Source organism: Kwoniella mangroviensis, assembly GCF_000507465.2.
Source record: "Kwoniella mangroviensis CBS 8507 chromosome 1 map unlocalized Ctg01, whole genome shotgun sequence".
Taxonomy (NCBI): Eukaryota; Fungi; Basidiomycota; class Tremellomycetes; order Tremellales; family Cryptococcaceae; genus Kwoniella; species Kwoniella mangrovensis.
In genome coordinates, this window is record NW_027062533.1 from 4475081 (window position 1) to 4493076 (window position 17996).

General features: G+C 43.7%; 8 protein-coding genes across 8 annotated transcripts; 3 read left to right on the forward strand and 5 right to left on the reverse strand.

Annotated features, from left to right (window-relative positions):
* Nucleotides 1–134: 134 nt before the first annotated feature.
* On the reverse strand, nucleotides 135–3007 carry I203_101667 (uncharacterized protein; the record flags this gene model as incomplete). The annotated part of the gene is made up of 11 exons (XM_019150483.2): nucleotides 135–527; nucleotides 612–928; nucleotides 995–1228; nucleotides 1311–1460; nucleotides 1522–1578; nucleotides 1645–1729; nucleotides 1803–1945; nucleotides 2045–2284; nucleotides 2485–2565; nucleotides 2811–2832; nucleotides 3005–3007. The coding sequence occupies 11 exons, from the start codon at nucleotides 3005–3007 to the stop codon at nucleotides 135–137; spliced, it is 1725 nt and encodes a 574-aa protein (XP_019000076.2).
* An 876-nt stretch (nucleotides 3008–3883) lies between these two features.
* I203_101668 (uncharacterized protein) lies at nucleotides 3884–4574 on the reverse strand (the record flags this gene model as incomplete). Its single annotated transcript, XM_019150484.1, has 3 exons — nucleotides 3884–4087; nucleotides 4160–4441; nucleotides 4521–4574. 3 exons carry the CDS (start codon nucleotides 4572–4574, stop codon nucleotides 3884–3886), a joined length of 540 nt encoding a protein of 179 aa, XP_019000077.1.
* Nucleotides 4575–5159: 585 nt separating this feature from the next.
* On the forward strand, nucleotides 5160–5405 carry I203_101669 (uncharacterized protein; the record flags this gene model as incomplete). Its single annotated transcript, XM_019150485.1, has 1 exon — nucleotides 5160–5405. The coding sequence occupies one exon, from the start codon at nucleotides 5160–5162 to the stop codon at nucleotides 5403–5405; it is 246 nt and encodes an 81-aa protein (XP_019000078.1).
* A 475-nt stretch (nucleotides 5406–5880) lies between these two features.
* I203_101670 (uncharacterized protein) lies at nucleotides 5881–6715 on the reverse strand (the record flags this gene model as incomplete). The annotated part of the gene is made up of 4 exons (XM_065516929.1): nucleotides 5881–5897; nucleotides 5973–6120; nucleotides 6206–6466; nucleotides 6587–6715. The coding sequence occupies 4 exons, from the start codon at nucleotides 6713–6715 to the stop codon at nucleotides 5881–5883; spliced, it is 555 nt and encodes a 184-aa protein (XP_065373747.1).
* A 1329-nt stretch (nucleotides 6716–8044) lies between these two features.
* Nucleotides 8045–9159, forward strand: I203_101671 (60S ribosomal protein uL23; the record flags this gene model as incomplete). The annotated part of the gene is made up of 3 exons (XM_019150487.1): nucleotides 8045–8063; nucleotides 8568–8919; nucleotides 9042–9159. 3 exons carry the CDS (start codon nucleotides 8045–8047, stop codon nucleotides 9157–9159), a joined length of 489 nt encoding a protein of 162 aa, XP_019000080.1.
* Nucleotides 9160–9613: 454 nt separating this feature from the next.
* On the reverse strand, nucleotides 9614–10918 carry I203_101672 (uncharacterized protein; the record flags this gene model as incomplete). Its single annotated transcript, XM_019150488.1, has 4 exons — nucleotides 9614–9893; nucleotides 9979–10470; nucleotides 10588–10779; nucleotides 10875–10918. 4 exons carry the CDS (start codon nucleotides 10916–10918, stop codon nucleotides 9614–9616), a joined length of 1008 nt encoding a protein of 335 aa, XP_019000081.1.
* Nucleotides 10919–11679: 761 nt separating this feature from the next.
* On the reverse strand, nucleotides 11680–12576 carry I203_101673 (uncharacterized protein; the record flags this gene model as incomplete). Its single annotated transcript, XM_019150489.1, has 5 exons — nucleotides 11680–11725; nucleotides 11799–12130; nucleotides 12209–12308; nucleotides 12380–12450; nucleotides 12505–12576. The coding sequence occupies 5 exons, from the start codon at nucleotides 12574–12576 to the stop codon at nucleotides 11680–11682; spliced, it is 621 nt and encodes a 206-aa protein (XP_019000082.1).
* Nucleotides 12577–13417: 841 nt separating this feature from the next.
* Nucleotides 13418–17317, forward strand: I203_101674 (uncharacterized protein; the record flags this gene model as incomplete). The annotated part of the gene is made up of 14 exons (XM_019150490.1): nucleotides 13418–13520; nucleotides 13717–13840; nucleotides 13904–13927; nucleotides 13993–15109; nucleotides 15232–15404; nucleotides 15520–15708; nucleotides 15764–15829; nucleotides 15886–16060; nucleotides 16144–16168; nucleotides 16251–16295; nucleotides 16364–16448; nucleotides 16653–16766; nucleotides 16838–16970; nucleotides 17111–17317. 14 exons carry the CDS (start codon nucleotides 13418–13420, stop codon nucleotides 17315–17317), a joined length of 2580 nt encoding a protein of 859 aa, XP_019000083.1.
* Nucleotides 17318–17996: the final 679 nt, after the last annotated feature.

Below are 17996 nucleotides of genomic sequence, written 5' to 3' on the forward strand. Positions count from 1 at the left end.
AATGTATATAAACAGATCGAAATGTATGTGTATATTGTTATTTACATTTATATAATGACCTTTGTATGTTTAGATTGGAATTGAGACGTGACGTGATGTGAAGTCGAATCAAATTACAACGTTTTCTTTACTCTCTAAAACTTCAAGGGGTTTTCACTCGTATCCATCAAGCCCTCAACTTTGACAGCACCACTGGGAGCGTCGCCTTGAGGATCAGATTTCAACTGATCATACTGTTTGTCCTTCGACGAGGAAGGGAGGGAAGATCGTTGTAATGCCTGCGGGGTGGGGACAGTTGGTGAACCAATGGAAGAGAAACTCGGTGGGATAGGTGATGGAGGTGTATTCGATGTGTTAATCGATTTAGCTTTCGTTATTTGTTCTTCCGTCGGTTTCTCCGCTCCCCCAGTGGTGGTGGTATCTGACTCGTCTCCAGAATCCATAGCTGAATCTCCATCCTCATCTAATAATTCGACAGAACCTTTCTTTGATTCTGCTTTTAGGGCTTCTTCGGCTTTTTCATCATCCTGTAGCAGTACAAGCAGACGATGAGCTAGGATACTTTTTATGGCTGCTGAAAGTGAAGATGATAGCTAGAGGGGACCACTCACAAGTTCATCAGTCACATCCTTGGGTTTCGTCTTCCCTTCTACACCTTTATCATCAATCAGACCAGTATCAGGTTTATCGGCATTCACATCAATCCCTTTACCATCCTCTCCGATGATTTGAATCTCGTCGTCATCGTCATCACTATCGTAAGCAGGTCTGAAGGTGATTCCGGATGCACCTAGGATAGAGGCAATGTTGGCCAAGCCACCTGCACCTGCAACTCTGAATCCTGAACTCGAGAGGGCATTTCCTGGACCTGAGCTAGCTTGGTTCTGACCAAAGATGTCGGGAACTGATTCGGGGGTGTCGTAGCCGACTGCGCGAGCAGCAAAAGCAAGTCAGTACAACCACAAAAATTAGAAGAAGGTAAAAGTCAACTAACCCTTGTTTTCCACTCTCTCCTTGACCCACGCTTGCCATTCCTCTGGAGTTCTGCCACCCAACAAAGCAACAATGATAACAGTCATATTATCACAACCAATACCACCAGTCTCGGAATCGGTAGCGAGACATTTGACCATCATGTCTTCGGCAATCTTACCGAGTTCATCACCGTTCGCTATGGCCCTTCGAGTGAAGTCCACCACTTGTTGAGACGATAGACAATCCCAGATACCTATGAAGATATATATTAGCTTGATGTCGACAAAGAAAAAACAACTTCCGCTTGAATTGAGAAGAAGCGCCAAGATACTCACCATCACAGGCTAACACCAAGAATTCTTCCTCTCCATCAATCTTATGAGTAATTATTTCAGGATCAGCAGTGACGATTTGCTTCTCAGGTGCCAAGGAGTAGTTTTGTTTGAATTCGAAGTCACCGATGGCTCTCGATAGAGCAAGGTTACCTATTTAGCGTAAAGATCAGTATACACTGGAAATATGGTTGTGAGAAAGTATTTAGCATACCATTGACACGTCCAAACTCTACAAATCCACCTGCAGAAGTGATACGAGCGGTTTCCTCTGTTATCACCATATTTCGTCAGCTGTCTGTTTCCTGTCGACGACAAGAGCTATTGCTGGACTTACCCTTGTTGGTAGGTTTGTGATCATTTGACATGGCTTTGGCTTGACCTTTGTATCCCAATACTGATCTCGAATCACCAGAGTTTGCCTAAAAAAGTAAAGCAAATTTACTCAGCAAGAGACCTTGCAGTAACACTCGTTCACACATGACTATTACTCACAACGATGATTCTTCCATCTTTCGTAACGAGTCCAACAACAGCCGTACATCCCGAAGGGTCATTGAAGAAATTTGGATCCGCTCTTAGGTCTTCATCGGTCTTGAGGAAAGCTTGTTTGAGTGCAGCTTCGAAATCACCAGATTCTAGCGAGGAACGATATAATTAGCTCCTTCCCCGTCTACAGTGATGGTAGACTGTGGAGTGATCTTAGGGTATGGTCGGAGTAATGAGATTTAACTCACTGTAGCTATCCAACCCAGCCAATCTCGTATGTAGAGTGGTACCCGAATACTTCGCTACAGATGAACCACCATGACCGTCAAATACACCGAACAAAGCATGTTCATTCCCCTCTTCATCCTCATTGTCGTTCGTCACTGTTGATCCGGCTGGCTGTTGGGGGATGTCGGGGGATGGGGTAATTTTCCTCGATGAGTCGGTGGGAGGGAGGTAGAGATGGACGGTATGAGCATCTTCCATACCTGTTGAAAACAAATAGAGTGATCAGCAAGATTGTTCAACCGATTAATCAAATCCAATCAAACAATTGCCGTGCCATCCCATTCCTGCCCATTGCCCTCTCACTTTTTGAATTTCACGGGAAAGTGAAGAAATCACAATATATATCTTATGACGGAAACAAGAAACAAGACAGTTTATGGTGAACCTGTTGATTACTCACTGATACGCCATCCTTGCATATCCGACAACCCTACCCAAAACTTCTTCCCCCTAATGACCGAAGTGGTATGTTTCTCCGTGACTATTTGAGCTCACACATGATCCCATCCAGCATGACAAGCAGCATCCAGTAGTGCACAGGGTGATAGGAAGAGGGGAATTGATATGGTATGATGATTGTGGAATTTTTCGAGGTCGTGTGAGGTGTGATGGACAAAGGATTAATTGAAAGATGATTGAAGGGTGATCGGCGATTAGGTCAAAGACAAAGTCAAACGTCAGTACAAATATAATCATTATTCACAGTGAAGTACGATGGGGACTGACCTGGTTCAGAGAGTGTTTGACCCTATATCGACAACGAGGAAGAAGACAATATGAAATCAGCATTTATAGATATGGATGAATTGATAAACTTGACTCGACGCGTCATTCCATCCAGCCATCCATCCATCCATCCATCAAAATCTATCACCTTCTTCTCACCACTTGCATGTATCAGAGTGAGGATGAGGACTTACCATGATGTATAATGTATATCTATAAACGAGATAAAGATGTTAAAGGGAGATGTAGATGTAGATGTCAATTGATTATTGAATCAACCTTCCGGGTACGTTTGCGCGGTGTGGTGTGTAAAAGAGGCGGAGTTTGGTGTTTTCGTAAGATATGATGATGTGCTGTTATGATGACAACGCTTGATGATTCAATTCAATGATTGATTACCCAACCGAAGACTTTATTCGACTGTCTGTGGTCGATGTATGTTGTATGTATCAGATACAATAGATGAATAAGAAGCAAGTTGACGATTGTTTATTCGATAGAGATAAGTACTCGTAGTGCGATAAAATGGAAAAAAAAGGTATTAATCGGCCGGAACGGTAGGTCAGTTTGGGTTACCTCACTCTCTTTTACATTTCATTAGCATCACACCGCTCATTTGACTCCGCCATTTCATACTAGTCATTCACTCTGCGAGCTCATCTCTTCTGTGCATGATACATTGCTCACCCACTGTCATGCATTGCATGTAGCCTGCTGATGGCAGCCACAGCCAACCTTGGCGATGCATGAGGAGAGACAATAGGGATTCGCCACCGTCTTCTCCCCAATACAGAGAGAGCGATGACGCACAGTCAGGATACTACTCCAGACACTCAGGGATGACAAGATGAAAAGACGACATCCAGCGAGCCACGTGGACTCTGTCAGCGAATATAATGCAACCAAGAGATAACAAACGCAACCCATTTCTGATTCATCATACCTATTCATCCTGACAATACATGACGGGCGAATACTGAAAACATCCCTAGGTACAGTACAATGACATTGAGGCTACATAACTGAAGGTAAAATCAGCTTATTTGCCGAAAATGAGACCTTAAAGAACAAGATCACGCATAATCATCAGTACTCTGGCATACCGCTGATGTATCTAAATCGGGCTCACCAAATGTCAGTCCATTACCTAAGTTCTTCAATGACCCAGATACGCCCGACAAGAGTCCTCTAAGAACTTCGACCACTCCAGCAAGGACGAGTTGAAGTCCGACTAACAAGGTGTTCAAGCCAGTATCGATTTCAAGGATGAGTGAGCCCTACGACCATAAAACAAATTATCAGTCTCATTTGTTCTCCCTGTGAAAGAGATAGTTGATAATAGGTCATACGATTAAAGGCATCTTCTTTAATTCTTCCTTTATATTCATGACAGCCTCAACAATATCTCTGATAACGTCCGCCAACACCCCACCGACTTTATTCAAATCATCGTCATTCTTATTTTCCAATGGTAAACCAACTTGTTTGGTCAATTGGGACAAATCATGTTTGACACCTGCAGCCGGGAACTGCGCATTGGCTTTGGCAATGCTATTTCGAATAGCTCCCAGTGCTTCAGAGGCATCTGCGTATGAAACGTCGGGATTGCGAAGAGTTTCGGTTGGTTTGGCCTATAAAACCGACAACACTCAACTCGTGTTCACATCTTCTTGCTGTATTATCTCCAGTCATCAGAAGGATCAGACATACGATTCCCTCTTTAAGTTTTTGTGAGACATCCAATGCTGAATCCTTGGGGTTCATCTTTTTCTCGTTGTCCCTAGGTATTTCGTTGGATAGTTGAGTTTAGCGTTTATACAAAGATATTTCGCCTCTGCGGTGGGGTTACGGTACCATTATATATGCATAGCTACCCGAGTATCCGCCATCTCCTCTTCACACCGCACCGTCCTTTGGGTGGAGCATTGCAACAAAGGATTTTCGTCATTTGACTTCATCACGGCGATACACACGCAGCATGCACACAAAACGTCATGTCATGTTGATCGTTCCTGTTGGTGGCAACGTCATAGAATACTCCTGAGACGTCTGTCAACATTCACATTCGATAGCAACATGCCATTCGAATCTCGATACTTTTTGCCGTATAGTTAGTTGTGTATACAAGCGCATGGACTTGAAGTATCTGAATTTGCCATATTGTCGATAGACGTGCGAATACCTGGTACATGCTTCTATTCGTACAACGAGCTTACGACATGCTTTGCGTTGTTTATGGGCAACTTTGGTAATTTTCTCATCCTCAGTCTCAATTTGGTAGAACATGCATAAAATTAGGATCATTCACGATGATCATCTAGGCCAATCCGGTCTTATTGAACAAACATTATGCCCCACCAAACTGAAATTACTACTCCTGAACAATCCGATCCCGACGTGACTTACCTCCCAGGAGTGACGATCCACCACGGACCAAGCGACTACGCTGCTATTCGCGATGGGAAGATGTACGGCGTACAAAGAGGTAGTGAGAATTGGAAAATCGTTCATGCGATGGTAGAGAAGGACTCGAAGGATCCTAGAATAATGGATACCATCATCAGATTGGCGGATGATGTCACGGAAGGGTATTAAAGCTGATTACAAGGTGAGTACCAAATTCCGAGTCCAGTTTCTCAATGAGAGAAATGATTGTGCTAAGCTGAGAATCCACACATACCAATGCAATTTCAGATTTGCAAATCAGCGAACCACAACCAAACGTCTGTCAGTACCGGAATGTCTTGGATTGAAGAAAGGATATGTAGCAGTCTGTTCCTCAGATGAATAGCTTGAAGAACCGTTCCACTTGGATGTTCACTCTTGCTCTTACCCAGATGAACCAATATGCCTGCTAACGGATATTCATGATGTTGCCTTAATTGCGATACATGGCCTTTCCTAGCTATATACAGTAATAACAGTCCATGTGATTAAACTGAATTCAACTGACGTTTGGGACAAAGTATACAGTATAAAGAAAAAGGAAAAATGGACATGGGAATGAGAATGAAAAACTAATTTCGCTACAGCAAGAGATCTTGATCTTGGCCGATTGGAGGGAATACATTTAAGCGAAGATGAGACCTGTAAAGTATCAGATCAATGAATGATCAGCCACGTACCTTCCAGCATAGAGGTTACTCGAAATGAATGACTTACCAGCGAGTAAACCATTACCCAAGCTTTGTAACAAATCAGCAACTCCGCTAAGTAACCCTCTGAGAATTTCAACTACACCAGCCAAAACGAGTTCAACTCCAAGTAAAAGTGTGTTTAGTCCGAAGTCGATGTCAATGATGATCGCGCCCTTTACAACCAACGTCAGTCGATGTACGTTCTGAGGTATGAAACTATATGGTCCAATGCGGGCGAGAGATGGTTACTGCACTCACGATCAATGGCAAACCCTTGAGGTCATCAGCTAAACCTTCAACAGCCTCTACGATATCTTGAATAACTTGTGCCAGTACTGATCCAACGATAGCCAGATCATCAGCTTGTCTGCTCTCAAAAGCGACTAGGTCCCGCTTCGAGGCAGTAGCCGATCCAATAGCTGAAGTAGCGTCGGTAATAGCTGATTTGATTGATGTAAGAGCAGTTTGGGCGTCGTCGGAAGATACATTGGCTGTTTTGAGGGTTGTAATTGGACCGGCCTAATCAATACAAATAAAAAACAGATCGAATCAGTAAGCCATATTACACTTGATCGCTTGAATAAGAACGAAAATAGGAGTGACAGGAGAATGAGTCTGCCGACTGTTTGGTGCACTCACAATGGCGCTTTGTAATTCATTAACAACGTCCAAGGCAGTAGCTCGTTTTTCGACTTCCACCATTACCGGTTTGGTAGAAGCGAGACCGATGAAGGGGAGTGCGAGTAAAGCGATTTTAGCAAAGTACATCTTGGTTCGACTCGATACTTAATCAGAAGGGCTGGTGTATGAGGTTTTTCCCTGGTAGGAGGGGATACGATTTTTATGAGTTGAGTTGGTAGAAGGACATCTTTGGAAATAGGAGCAGCAGCAGCTCTATTTATACCTTTTCCTTGTCTCTATATACGACTATTCCCTCACCTGTTCAGCAGTATTGGACTTTTTTCGTCATCGATGTTGAAACAAGAATACATTGTCATCATCATCGACGTCACTGATCATGCGGAGTCAGTATCGTCATTCCACAGGTTATTATGCTGGTTGTTTAATTTCTCTGTTGAACAACTTGAAAACAGAACATGTCTGTTCGGACGTTCATGAAGATGATGCAATTCGTCAACTGTACTAGTGGTTCCTCTTCGGACAAAGCTGATCCGTCAGTAACAGCTATCCCTTCTTCCTCTTGTTGTCGTCGTGAGTGGGGGGCTATCTGAGGGTGCGGAACATATCAAAATCTCCTTTGGTTGTCGGATGTGTGTCTTTGTTGTGTTTGATCGGATGAAAAGGCAACACCTTGACACGAAAAGAACAGTCGAGAACGTCAATGTCATCATCTGTCAGTATGAGATGATGCGATGTGTCGAACTGTTAGATTGGTCGGAAGCTATTCCACGACCCTCCTTTAGATTTCCGCAGTGCAGCGATAGATTGAGGTACTGTATGAGACGTTTAACACAATCTTGATGGTACCTTCCCCTTCACCTCGATCTTTTTCGTCACCAAGGAGTGTTTGCTTTCATTCGTTTGCCTTCACCACCATTTCGTCAATCACTGCGTTGTTGCTGATTACTGCGTTGACATGGTCCAGTAATATCAAAATATCGTCCTCGTGGAGTTCATGTTGCATGTTGCTGAGATACAGATGTGTCATGTGTGGGGTGTTACAGAACATATGCACCATGCAACAATAACGAAACCAAGTCCCCGGTTTAAGCGTCTGCAAAAACCGCCAGTGTCGGCGATAAGCTATATCCGACACTCTTCCCATAACACAGTCAGTCTTCACTGAGATGCATGTGTGGCACCTCACTGTTCTACCACGTTATTTCTTTGCAATACCCTGAATCTCCTTGTATGCAAAGTTTTGCGCCATGCCCATACCGTACCACACTCACTCTCACCGTAAGCTGCAGCTTCGCCGCTTGCTTGCTGTTGTGCCAGTTTTGAGGTTTTTTAGTTGATCATCCTTGTTGACCTTTCTTCATCCATCAAGCCTGTAAGTTATCTTCATAGAAATACCATTCGTTCTTTGCCCATCGGTACTGATCAATCATCGTGATATCAGGTATAATCGTCAAAATGGCTCCTTCAACCAAGGGTGAGTATCAGCATTCCTGATATCTTCGACAACATCGCTCGCTCGGTTGGTTTCGTTTGGGTTGGAATGGTTTGGTTTGGTTCAATGGGATGATTAGGCGTTGGAAACGATATTCGGTCTGATAGAAGAATGGGAAATGCAGAAACTTACGGGAGCAGGTCAACGTCGGATATAGGAGAGGATATTGAGTGAACAATAGGCATCGGACTAGAGTACTGGAGCATTTATCAATCGGATACGATCTGGTACGATGGTGCTGTTGTTGGGATGCAGGGGGATGATTTTGGATATCGTTGAGACCTCGACATTTATGTGTCTGGTCAAGTAACGTATCTTGTGATTGTGGATTAAGGAGGAATAGGTGATTTAGCGGAAATCGACCTATTGAACCAAACCAAATCAAACCAAATCAAATCAACCGAAGCAGCAAAACATCCCCCACCTTATTGTTTGTATCATCATCAAGGTCGTAGTGCTGACTCTTGTTGTGTTATTATTGTATAGCCGCTGCCAAACCCCAAGATGCCAAAGCCAAATCGGCCAAGAAAGCTGCCCTCAAGGGAGTTTCCGGTGGATCCGTCCGAAAAGTTAGAACTTCAGTTTCTTTCCACCGACCAAAGACCTTGAGATTACCTCGTGCTCCTCGATACCCTAGAAAATCCGTTCCTCATTTACCTCGAATGGATCAATTCCGAACCATCCAACATCCCCTTAACACCGAATCAGCCATGAAGAAGATTGAGGAACACAACACTCTCGTTTTCATCGTTGACCTCAAGGCTAACAAGCGAAACATCAAGGATGCCGTTAAGAAGCTTTATGATGTTGATGCTGCCAAGGTTAACACCCTTATCAGGTGAGTTGATCTCTATCACACCTCAAATGAAATCATGTTGTGAAATGGATGGTCGCCGATCCATATAACCTTCATCATCTTTTACACTCCGTTGCACGCGCTGACTTGACGCATTTTTTCAGACCCGACGGTAAGAAGAAAGCCTACGTTAGATTGACTGCCGACTTCGATGCTCTCGAAGTTGCCAACAAGGTGGGTTCACCTCCTGGCCTCAGCGATAATTGCAGCAAGAGCACTTAGCTAATCTATTAAAATTCCAATTTTTACAGATCGGCTTCATCTAATTGTTGTCTACAACAAAAGAGCGGATTATTCTATCTCTTTCCATATTTGCGGTATCAAAGAAAGAAACGTAGATCTGGATAAGGAGTAGAAGGAGGGATGAGGGGTTTCGTCTGTATTTTGGCGTCATGCATGGCTTCCACGACTGCTGTCAGGTCGTATTCCCCAAGGGGATAACCTCTATATCGGATGCTGGACATTGGATATTGGACTGCAAGCGTTTTCATATCTCATCAAAGTGAAATTGACTGTTGTGTCATGATCAAAACTGATTTATTGTACTCTGGAGGAATATAGAAAGGACAGATCCGTACGATGATTACAAGAACGTAACATGGTTAAAAAAGACATGGTACTACAATTACTTGATTTACCAACGATTGAATCAATATGTTTGTGATGATTGAACCTCCTAATCCAATTCCGCTTGAAATTCCACCCATCTCTCCCCTTCGCCTTTCTTTGGATTCCCTTCATCATCCAAAACCAACACATCTCTCTCGACGAAAATCGTCTCTCCATTTTCTTTCACAATGATCACTGTAGACGTTCTCGTACCGTACCATCTTGGTTTTGGGGCCTGTCCTGAATCTGTACTAGGGTTAGTAAACGTATTGGTAGAAGGGATAGTGATGAGAGGGATGGTAGTTGACGATAATGCATCGGATTCCTTGGTTATTGGTATACTTTGGCTGTGAAACGCAATCAAGTTGATCAGTTCATGATTAAATTTCGTTACTTGAGCGTAAGAATATATATAGAACAGTCATAACTCACGATAATACTCCAAACATCCTCTCTACAAGGTGTTTATCATCTTCTCCATCCCTCTGCCATTGCTTCAAAGTATCTACCATCCTCTTCTCCCCTTGTAGGACTTTAGGCCAAGGTTCGGTCATAGGTGAATTACTTATACCAAAACATTCAGCAGGCATCTCATGTACATTCTTTTTCTCGCCTTCCTCTCCAAGGGAACCACATGGTGGAGAGGCGGTAGGATGGGAAGAAGGGATATGCAAATCCGTTAAACAAGGTATAGGTCTATTAGTTAGATAGCCCACTTCTCCTTTTCCCTTTTGTAGAGAAAAGAGCAAAAGGTTGAATCCTTCGTATTCGCCCGATCGGGGATGATGGGATGATAGATAGTCGTGTACTCCAACTGAAGATGAGGGGGGAGGGGAGAGAAAATCTCGGAGAAGAAGACCCCTGGAAGGTGGGTCGGGGGAAGGTTGAACAGGTGGAGTAGGGGGAGTTAAGCGGACGTTTGTGCTGGATTATCAAAACTACCCAGATGAGTCATCCGTTGCATTTGTATGTGCAGTTCATGTGACATGAGGAGGAAGCAGACATGATGGTATGGAAGAAGGTAGTATTCAATCGACTTACAGTAAACCAACTCTCAGATCCCTTGTGATGCCTAGCCAAGTTCCACCGTTCACTGCACCTTTATCTACGCCAGAGAGGATCCAAAATTCTTTCTCGCCAGACTCGTCGATGGGAGGCGAAGAGGAGAACGTATGCCATCGTGCAGGTGCAGTAGGTCGAGAGAGAAATTCATCTCGATTGGAAGCTAGGATGCTAGATATGGAGATGGTAAGAATTAGGATACCTCCCTCCGCATCGAGAGAACTGAGTAGAGAGAGGAAGGAAAAGGAGGAAGAGGTGTCACCCACAGCTTGTATCCCGGTTGCGACAAAGTCAAGAATGCGATACACATATTTGTCTACCTCGTATGTTGGGGCGATATTATACTGATGTTAGTTTGAGGAATATTGAAAGTGAGAGGATGGATGCTTGATCATATGGGTCCATCGAATGGGGATAGATTATGTAGTCCTATACTGAGAGCTCGTTGCGACCGATAAGGGTATGGATAATGTCATTGCGAACTCATGAGAAGGTCGTGGGTCGAGCGAGGATGAACGTTAAAAAGGAGGTAGGTAGGTGATCAAGGGAAACTCGTGGACTTGTGATCTGTAGCTTCGTTTCGGTATATTCTCATTTCTGGACGCAAGAAAGCATGAACGAATGATGTATGGCCTCAGCCTACCTGTGAAGGAAGGGCTGAGGCGGAATTATGAGATATGCAAGCCAAGGGTACATTGTGTTACACACGAATGCTACATGACCAGATAAAATGTTTAGGTTCCTGCAATGACGAGATCAAGACAACCTTAAATTTGCCGCCCACTCGTCAACCTGTAATTGCTGAAGTGCTTCTTTCAAGAGATTGATTGCCATTCGAATAGTTCTCCAGAGTCATTATTACGTCCATACACCTCAGCAGCTCCAGGCTTTCGATCCCGGGGTACAGATGCACAGACAGATGTAAGAGTACCTAGAGCTGTTGGTTGTGCTGGTGTCAAGATGTCACATATCACAATAGTATAAAACAATATTATACAATTCTTCACACAATAGTCGAACCAGCGAAGGACTACCGACAGGAATTTAGGTCGATGGAAGTTGTTGGTAGTCCTAAACTTGTGGTTGTGTCACAAGCTCTTCCTCTTTGCCATCTTGGCTGTATATGATGGAGCAATCATCAGTACAGCTCAGAGTTAAAAAGGACGTACACGAAGAAGAATATCACTCACATATGCAATCTCTTCTCCATGGCATTGATCACTTGCCTTTCCTTTCCTCTCCCTTCCTTTCTCTCCTTTCTTTCCTTCTTGATCTTATCCATTTCAGGTCCAGGCCAATGATTCACATCTATCGGCGGACAGAAGTAGTATTTGAGAAACGAGGTCACTTGTTTGTCCAACCATCTTTTGACTGCGCGCGAGACAACTACTTCACGTTGATTGTTTCCATCTCGAAGAACGAAGGCGGGATGGCTTGGTCTTCTAGATGAAGAATGAGAAGTCGGAATATCGATTTCTGCAAGAGGGGAATTTTGGACCTCTTGCGTAGCTAGGCTTGTGATCTGCGGGTCAAGTCAAATATATCAGCTCCGGCTCAACGATGATCGCTCTCACACATAAGCGTCTTATTGTGATCCTACGTTTGAGATGGCCTCCTGCGCCACTGCTTTAGCATCTACCATCCAATGCTCTCGAGTGAGCGGGACATCTCGGAATAATCCCTTACGACGATCGAAAAGGCTATGAAAGGTCGATACCGCAGCGATCAGGATAAAGAATACCAGGCGTATTCAGACGATACTTCTACTCACTGCCTTTCCATCGTGTACAAGACGGCCCCATTCAATCTGAACCCGGAAAGCGCATCAACTTTCTGGGTGGCCTGAGGTGAAGACTCATCAGTAGACGTCTCAACGTTGCATGATGAACCGCTTACCTGGGCCGTGTCGAGCGCAGCCTGCCCGTCATTCAGGTATTTGCGCTCTTCATCCTTCAAAGAAAACACCATCGTGTATAGCTGTAAGACGTTAAAATTTGTGTAATTCTGTAGTGTTGTGTCATGAGAAGGAGGCAGTAACACAACAGGATATTCACATTTTTGTAACCGTCTGATCGGAGTCGAGATTTAGGTTCGAACAGAAACGACCAGACGTATCAGAGGAGTGCGTATGTCTGGACAAGGCATAGTTCCTGTTGACTGTACTGACACTCATCTGCAGAGCCCACCATGCATCTGTGAGCTTGAGTCGAACATGTCACTGAATGATACTGTACATCATTATGCATGTGTAGATGGATGATATTCATGCGTGTTCCAATGAACTTGAAACTGTTCTTATCAGTTGCTTATTTCAACAGGCTGGGCTGTTCAGGCACTCGTCCATTGTGCCTGGACCACGAGCATTCATCATTCATCATTCTTCGTCCCTCATCCCCAGCCCATCATCATTCAACGTCCTTTCAAACATGCACATGTAACAGGTATACAATGACATCGACCAAGTCTAGACTGGATAAGACTATCCGCAGGCGAGGCATGCTACATTACGATGTGCGAGGATAAAGCATGCTAGGAAGGATCCCTAAACCCACTACACCCAACCCCTGATGTCACCATCAATCTCCGTTTTCAACGACCGATCATTTCATGGGACAAAGCGTACACCACGACATCAAAAATTGTGTAAAGGGTGCTAGGCAAGTGGTGCTGGTTCAAAATGGTATATCAAAGAGATCACCATTTAGGAAGTGGAAGAGTATTTGTCTCTGATGGCCATATACTGCACCAACAACAATTGACCAGAAGACATCTAATAAAACATAAACATAAAGTCAGAGTCAAGATAAAGATGGGTGAAGGAGATCAAAATGAACAGCAGACGGTCTGGGGTAGAGTCAAAGATCATTTGAATTTCTTTAGGATACATGTGTTGATATTTACCTTTACACCGAGTGAGTATCGCTCCGCTCTTCGTCCTCTCTCCTCTCTCCCCTTTCCTCTCTCCTCTCTCCCCTCTCCTCTCTCCCTTCCCTGTCTCCCCTGTTCTACCCCTGTTCCCCCTGTCTTCCTGCTCTACCATAACTATCCACCCCGGAAATCTCTTACGAGATGGATGAAACGCTTATCCAAAGCTGAATTTGATTCCAGTCATCACCGCCTGTATCTTTTACGCTGCGAATGGATCTGCGTCTGGAAATGCCAATAGCACAGACCTGGGAAGACAGAAAGTCAACTTCTTGGATAGTCTATTTATCTGTTTCTCTGCAATGACGTGAGTGACGGCTTTTTCCCTTTGTAGATTTGGAATAGCTGACCGCCATTCGCTCGGGTGTAGAACATGCGGTCTCGTACCAGTCAAGTGAGTATTTCGTCAATACCTCGACCCACCCACCATCCACTGAATGTATCATCATGCTATATCAGTTTATCGGCTCTACACCCATTCCAACAAGTCCTCGTTCTCTTCCTATTCGTAATCGGTGACCCAACCTTCGTTTCCCTCATCATGGTCCTAGTCAGAAAATACTACTTTAGAACGCACTGTGAACAACTTATCCTCAATGATCGTCTAAGACGGACAAACACTCTACATCCTACCGAAACAGTATTTCAAGGATTTGTTACTCAACCCATCAAGAGGAAGATCAAGAATCTCAAAGAGAAGAAAGGGCTATTTATCTCTGGACCAGTCAGTGCACATAAGATCGAGGGATACGTTGAGGATCAAGATAGACATGGCAGAGAGGGTGTGACGGATTCTCCAGTAGAAATGGATCTTGAAGAAGGTAGGATATCTGAAAATGTTAATCGTGACCAAGATCATAGTCAACCTTCAACCATTGGAAGATCAACTACTGCCATTCCCACTAATCCAACTTCACGAGCTGAATCACCCTATGCATACACTACGGCTTTACCCACTCCCACTTCGCCTGCTACCACACATGGTCTGGGTATAAATCCATCAGAGAAATCATATATTGCCAGACAGAGACTACGACAACAGACTCGAAAAGCTACGCTAGGTGTTGGTCAAGCCGCAACCGTCGATCCCATTTCACCAATTCAGCCTATTCGACAACCCAAACGCAAGCCTAGTTTGGGTTCGCCATTGGGTCGCATCAAATCAACACCTTCTGCATCATACTATAATCATCCTATCCCTCATCCTGAAGGACACAAGAATACAGGGATGGGTGGATTCCCCACCCCTCTAGAATTGATAAGGGACTATATGCCTTCTTCCACCAAAAATAAGCTCGCTAGACCAGTAAGAAAATTGGAGATATTGACTAATCCAACTTTCGATGGAACCAATAAAGATGAAGAATCACATCCCCACCAAGCAGGCGAGGAAGGGGAAAGTTGGACGGAGATGATCAAGGGGTCGGTGGCTAAATGGATGCCTGACGGATTGAGTGGCCTGGTGATTGGACGGAATAGTAGGTTCTGGACTGAAGAATTGGATGATGAGGATTTGGAACAGATTGGGGGAGTTGAGTATAGAGCTTTGAGGTTGTTGAGTCATCTCGTTGGGACTGTGAGTGGTCGTTCCCCTATCATAACTCAGGATAAAAGATGTATATTTCTATACCCTATCCCTCAACGATGAATATCCGGAGGATACCAACTGATGCGAGTATCTGCTTGTGTGACGTGTAGTACATCCTCTTATGTCAGGCTATACCATTCGCCATAATCTCAATCTATCTCGCCAAAGTGAAGAAATGGGATACGGCATTCCAACCTACTCAAGGTGTTCAAGCTGGTTCAGCAAACAAAACTTGGTTTTCTCTATTCTTAAGTGCTTCAGCATTCACAGGGACAGGTATGAGGTGAGTTTTCCCCATCTTATAGGGCTGAGAATCTAGATCAGTCCCATCAATCCCAATATTCAGCATAATCCTAACTTTAAGCTAATCGAACAAATGATTTCTCGTGACCTTCCAGTCTTGTCGATCAAGGTCTGGCCCCTTTCCAAAATTGTTATCTTATTATATACGTTCTCATCTTCGTCCTCTTGGCGGGTAATCATGCTTTTCCAATTATGTTACGGTTGATCATCTGGCTGGGGACCAAGATCACTAGGAAGGGAGAGAAATTTGAGACTTTGCATTTCCTATTGGATCATCCTAGAAGGTGAGCTCAAATTTCCCCGACCGAGATAGATATACGCTGATCGTGAAGACTTCAGGTGCTTTTTATACTTGTTTCCAAGTCATCAAACATGGTACCTCCTCTTCATCGTGCTGACTTTTATGTAAGTTTTAAAACTCCTTTTACAATCAAGAAGATACACCTGACGTCTTTAACCAGCATCATCGAGCTTTTCGGTTTCTTGGTCCTCAACATAGGTCTACCAGTTGTAGAGAGCTTGAGCGGCTACGAGCGATTCTCAGATGGCTTGTTGCAATCTCTCAGTGTGAGGGCGAGCGGGTTCGGGATTGTGGCTATTGGTAATATGGCTCCGTCGGTGTTGTTCCTGTACATCGTGAGTTCATTATCCTTTTTGTAGATTGACTGATAATGCAGCAAACTAGTACTGATACGATTATCCGGTTTTGTAAATCGTAGATTTTGATGTATGTTGCCATTTACCGTAAGTCATACTGATCCTCGGGCTTACTCGATTGGTTTCAACCTTTTCCCAGGGCCTAAGCTGATGGTGTGCTTGTATGAAGCAATCGCAATGTCCGTGCGATCTACTAACGTATACGAAGAGAAAGGTAGGTTGAAAGAGATAGTAGTGACGTATCAAGTATATATCTATAGCTTACATACTTCTCTTCGATAGCTCTAGGTGTATACGAAGCAGATGATCCTGATACTTTGGGTGAAGATGAACCTGATTTCAAAGGCAGGAGACACGAGGTCTTCAGGTGAGTATCTGCTCTCCCTCATCTCCCCTTTCTTTTCGCTCTTGCTCTTCGCCTACTTGTTTTTCTCCCGCCTTCGCCTTATCTTCACCCCTAATTTGTGCCCATTTATCACCTTCGGCTTCTCATCCACCCTTCCCTTCTCCTTTTTCATTGTACCCTCCACCTCAACCATCCATGTGTTGATAGCTGATTTAACGATCACAGTAAATACCTATTATGGCATATGCGGAAACAATTAGCATTCGATATATGGCCATTGGCAGTAGCCATCTTCCTGATCTGCTGCTTTGAGAGAGGCAAACTTATGGATCTTGAAAAGTAAGCCTTTCCACAACTCACTTACTCTTGATGAGTATGTTATGAAGGAAAGACTGATGATCGTTGGTAAGGTACGATTGGTTCACCGTCTTTCGAATCTTGTTCGAATGTACATCCGCATATTCCGTGATAGGTTTAAGTCTAGGTACGCCAAACAATAATTTCTCGTTTGTTGGTGAATTCGGATATGCGTCGAAGATTGTTGTGAGTGAACTTCAATATGTACATACAGATGTCGATTATCCACAAATAGGATACCAGGACTGTTGTCTCGTTGGACTCGTATATATCGAGAGAGAAATAGTGCTGATGTTTCATTTTTGTCTCCTGCTGTCGACTTTCAGATCATTTGCGTAATGTTGAGAGGTAGACATAGGGGATTACCAGTAGCTATCGATCGAGCGATCCTGTTACCTAAAGAATACTCTAGGATTGGTAATAACCAGAACCAGAATGATAACAACATAGGGGGAAACGGTAATAATGAAAAGAATGGTATACATGAACCTAATACTACGCCTAGGAAAGGCTCCCATAGGGTATCAATTTAAGCTGATAATAGAAATAGGAGTGAGAATGGGATAGCCAGATAATTGTGTTGTGTATCATCAATCAGACTTGTTGACGTATGTACCTTGCATACGATACACATATAAATAACCTACCGAATTCCCGACGTTGCCTTTGAAGCCCACTTACCGCCAATATGATTTACTGGACAGTGAGCGACCAGTACACAGAGCAGGTGACACGATTGATTGGACAGTCACTCAACGGAACCGCTCGCACCGTATCTTGGGAATTACAATCTGAATTTAACCTTTTAACCTGTTTCACCGATCGTGCCTCCTTGTCGATTCGCTATCTAAGTAAGTTAGACCTCCACATGAGCTGGACTCAGTATTGTGACATCACATATTTGTAACTTGGTAGTGTGGTTACATACCTCGCTATGGGGCATAAGGTAAAATTAAGAGAGGTATGACACATGCTATAAAGTGTACGAGTAATGGTGAATTGGTCATTTGACATCATTGGATTGAACTACTTTTTCTTTAATTTTTAACATGACTTTGATCGCGATAGGTATAAGGAGGTCATCTTGCATTCTTAGAAGATCAATCGTTCCCCCTTCTTTTATACCTGTTACATCTAGCACATATCAATACAGAGCCAGTTTCAAACCTTCATCTACAAACTCAACTTATCGTTCATATACTACCCTACCAC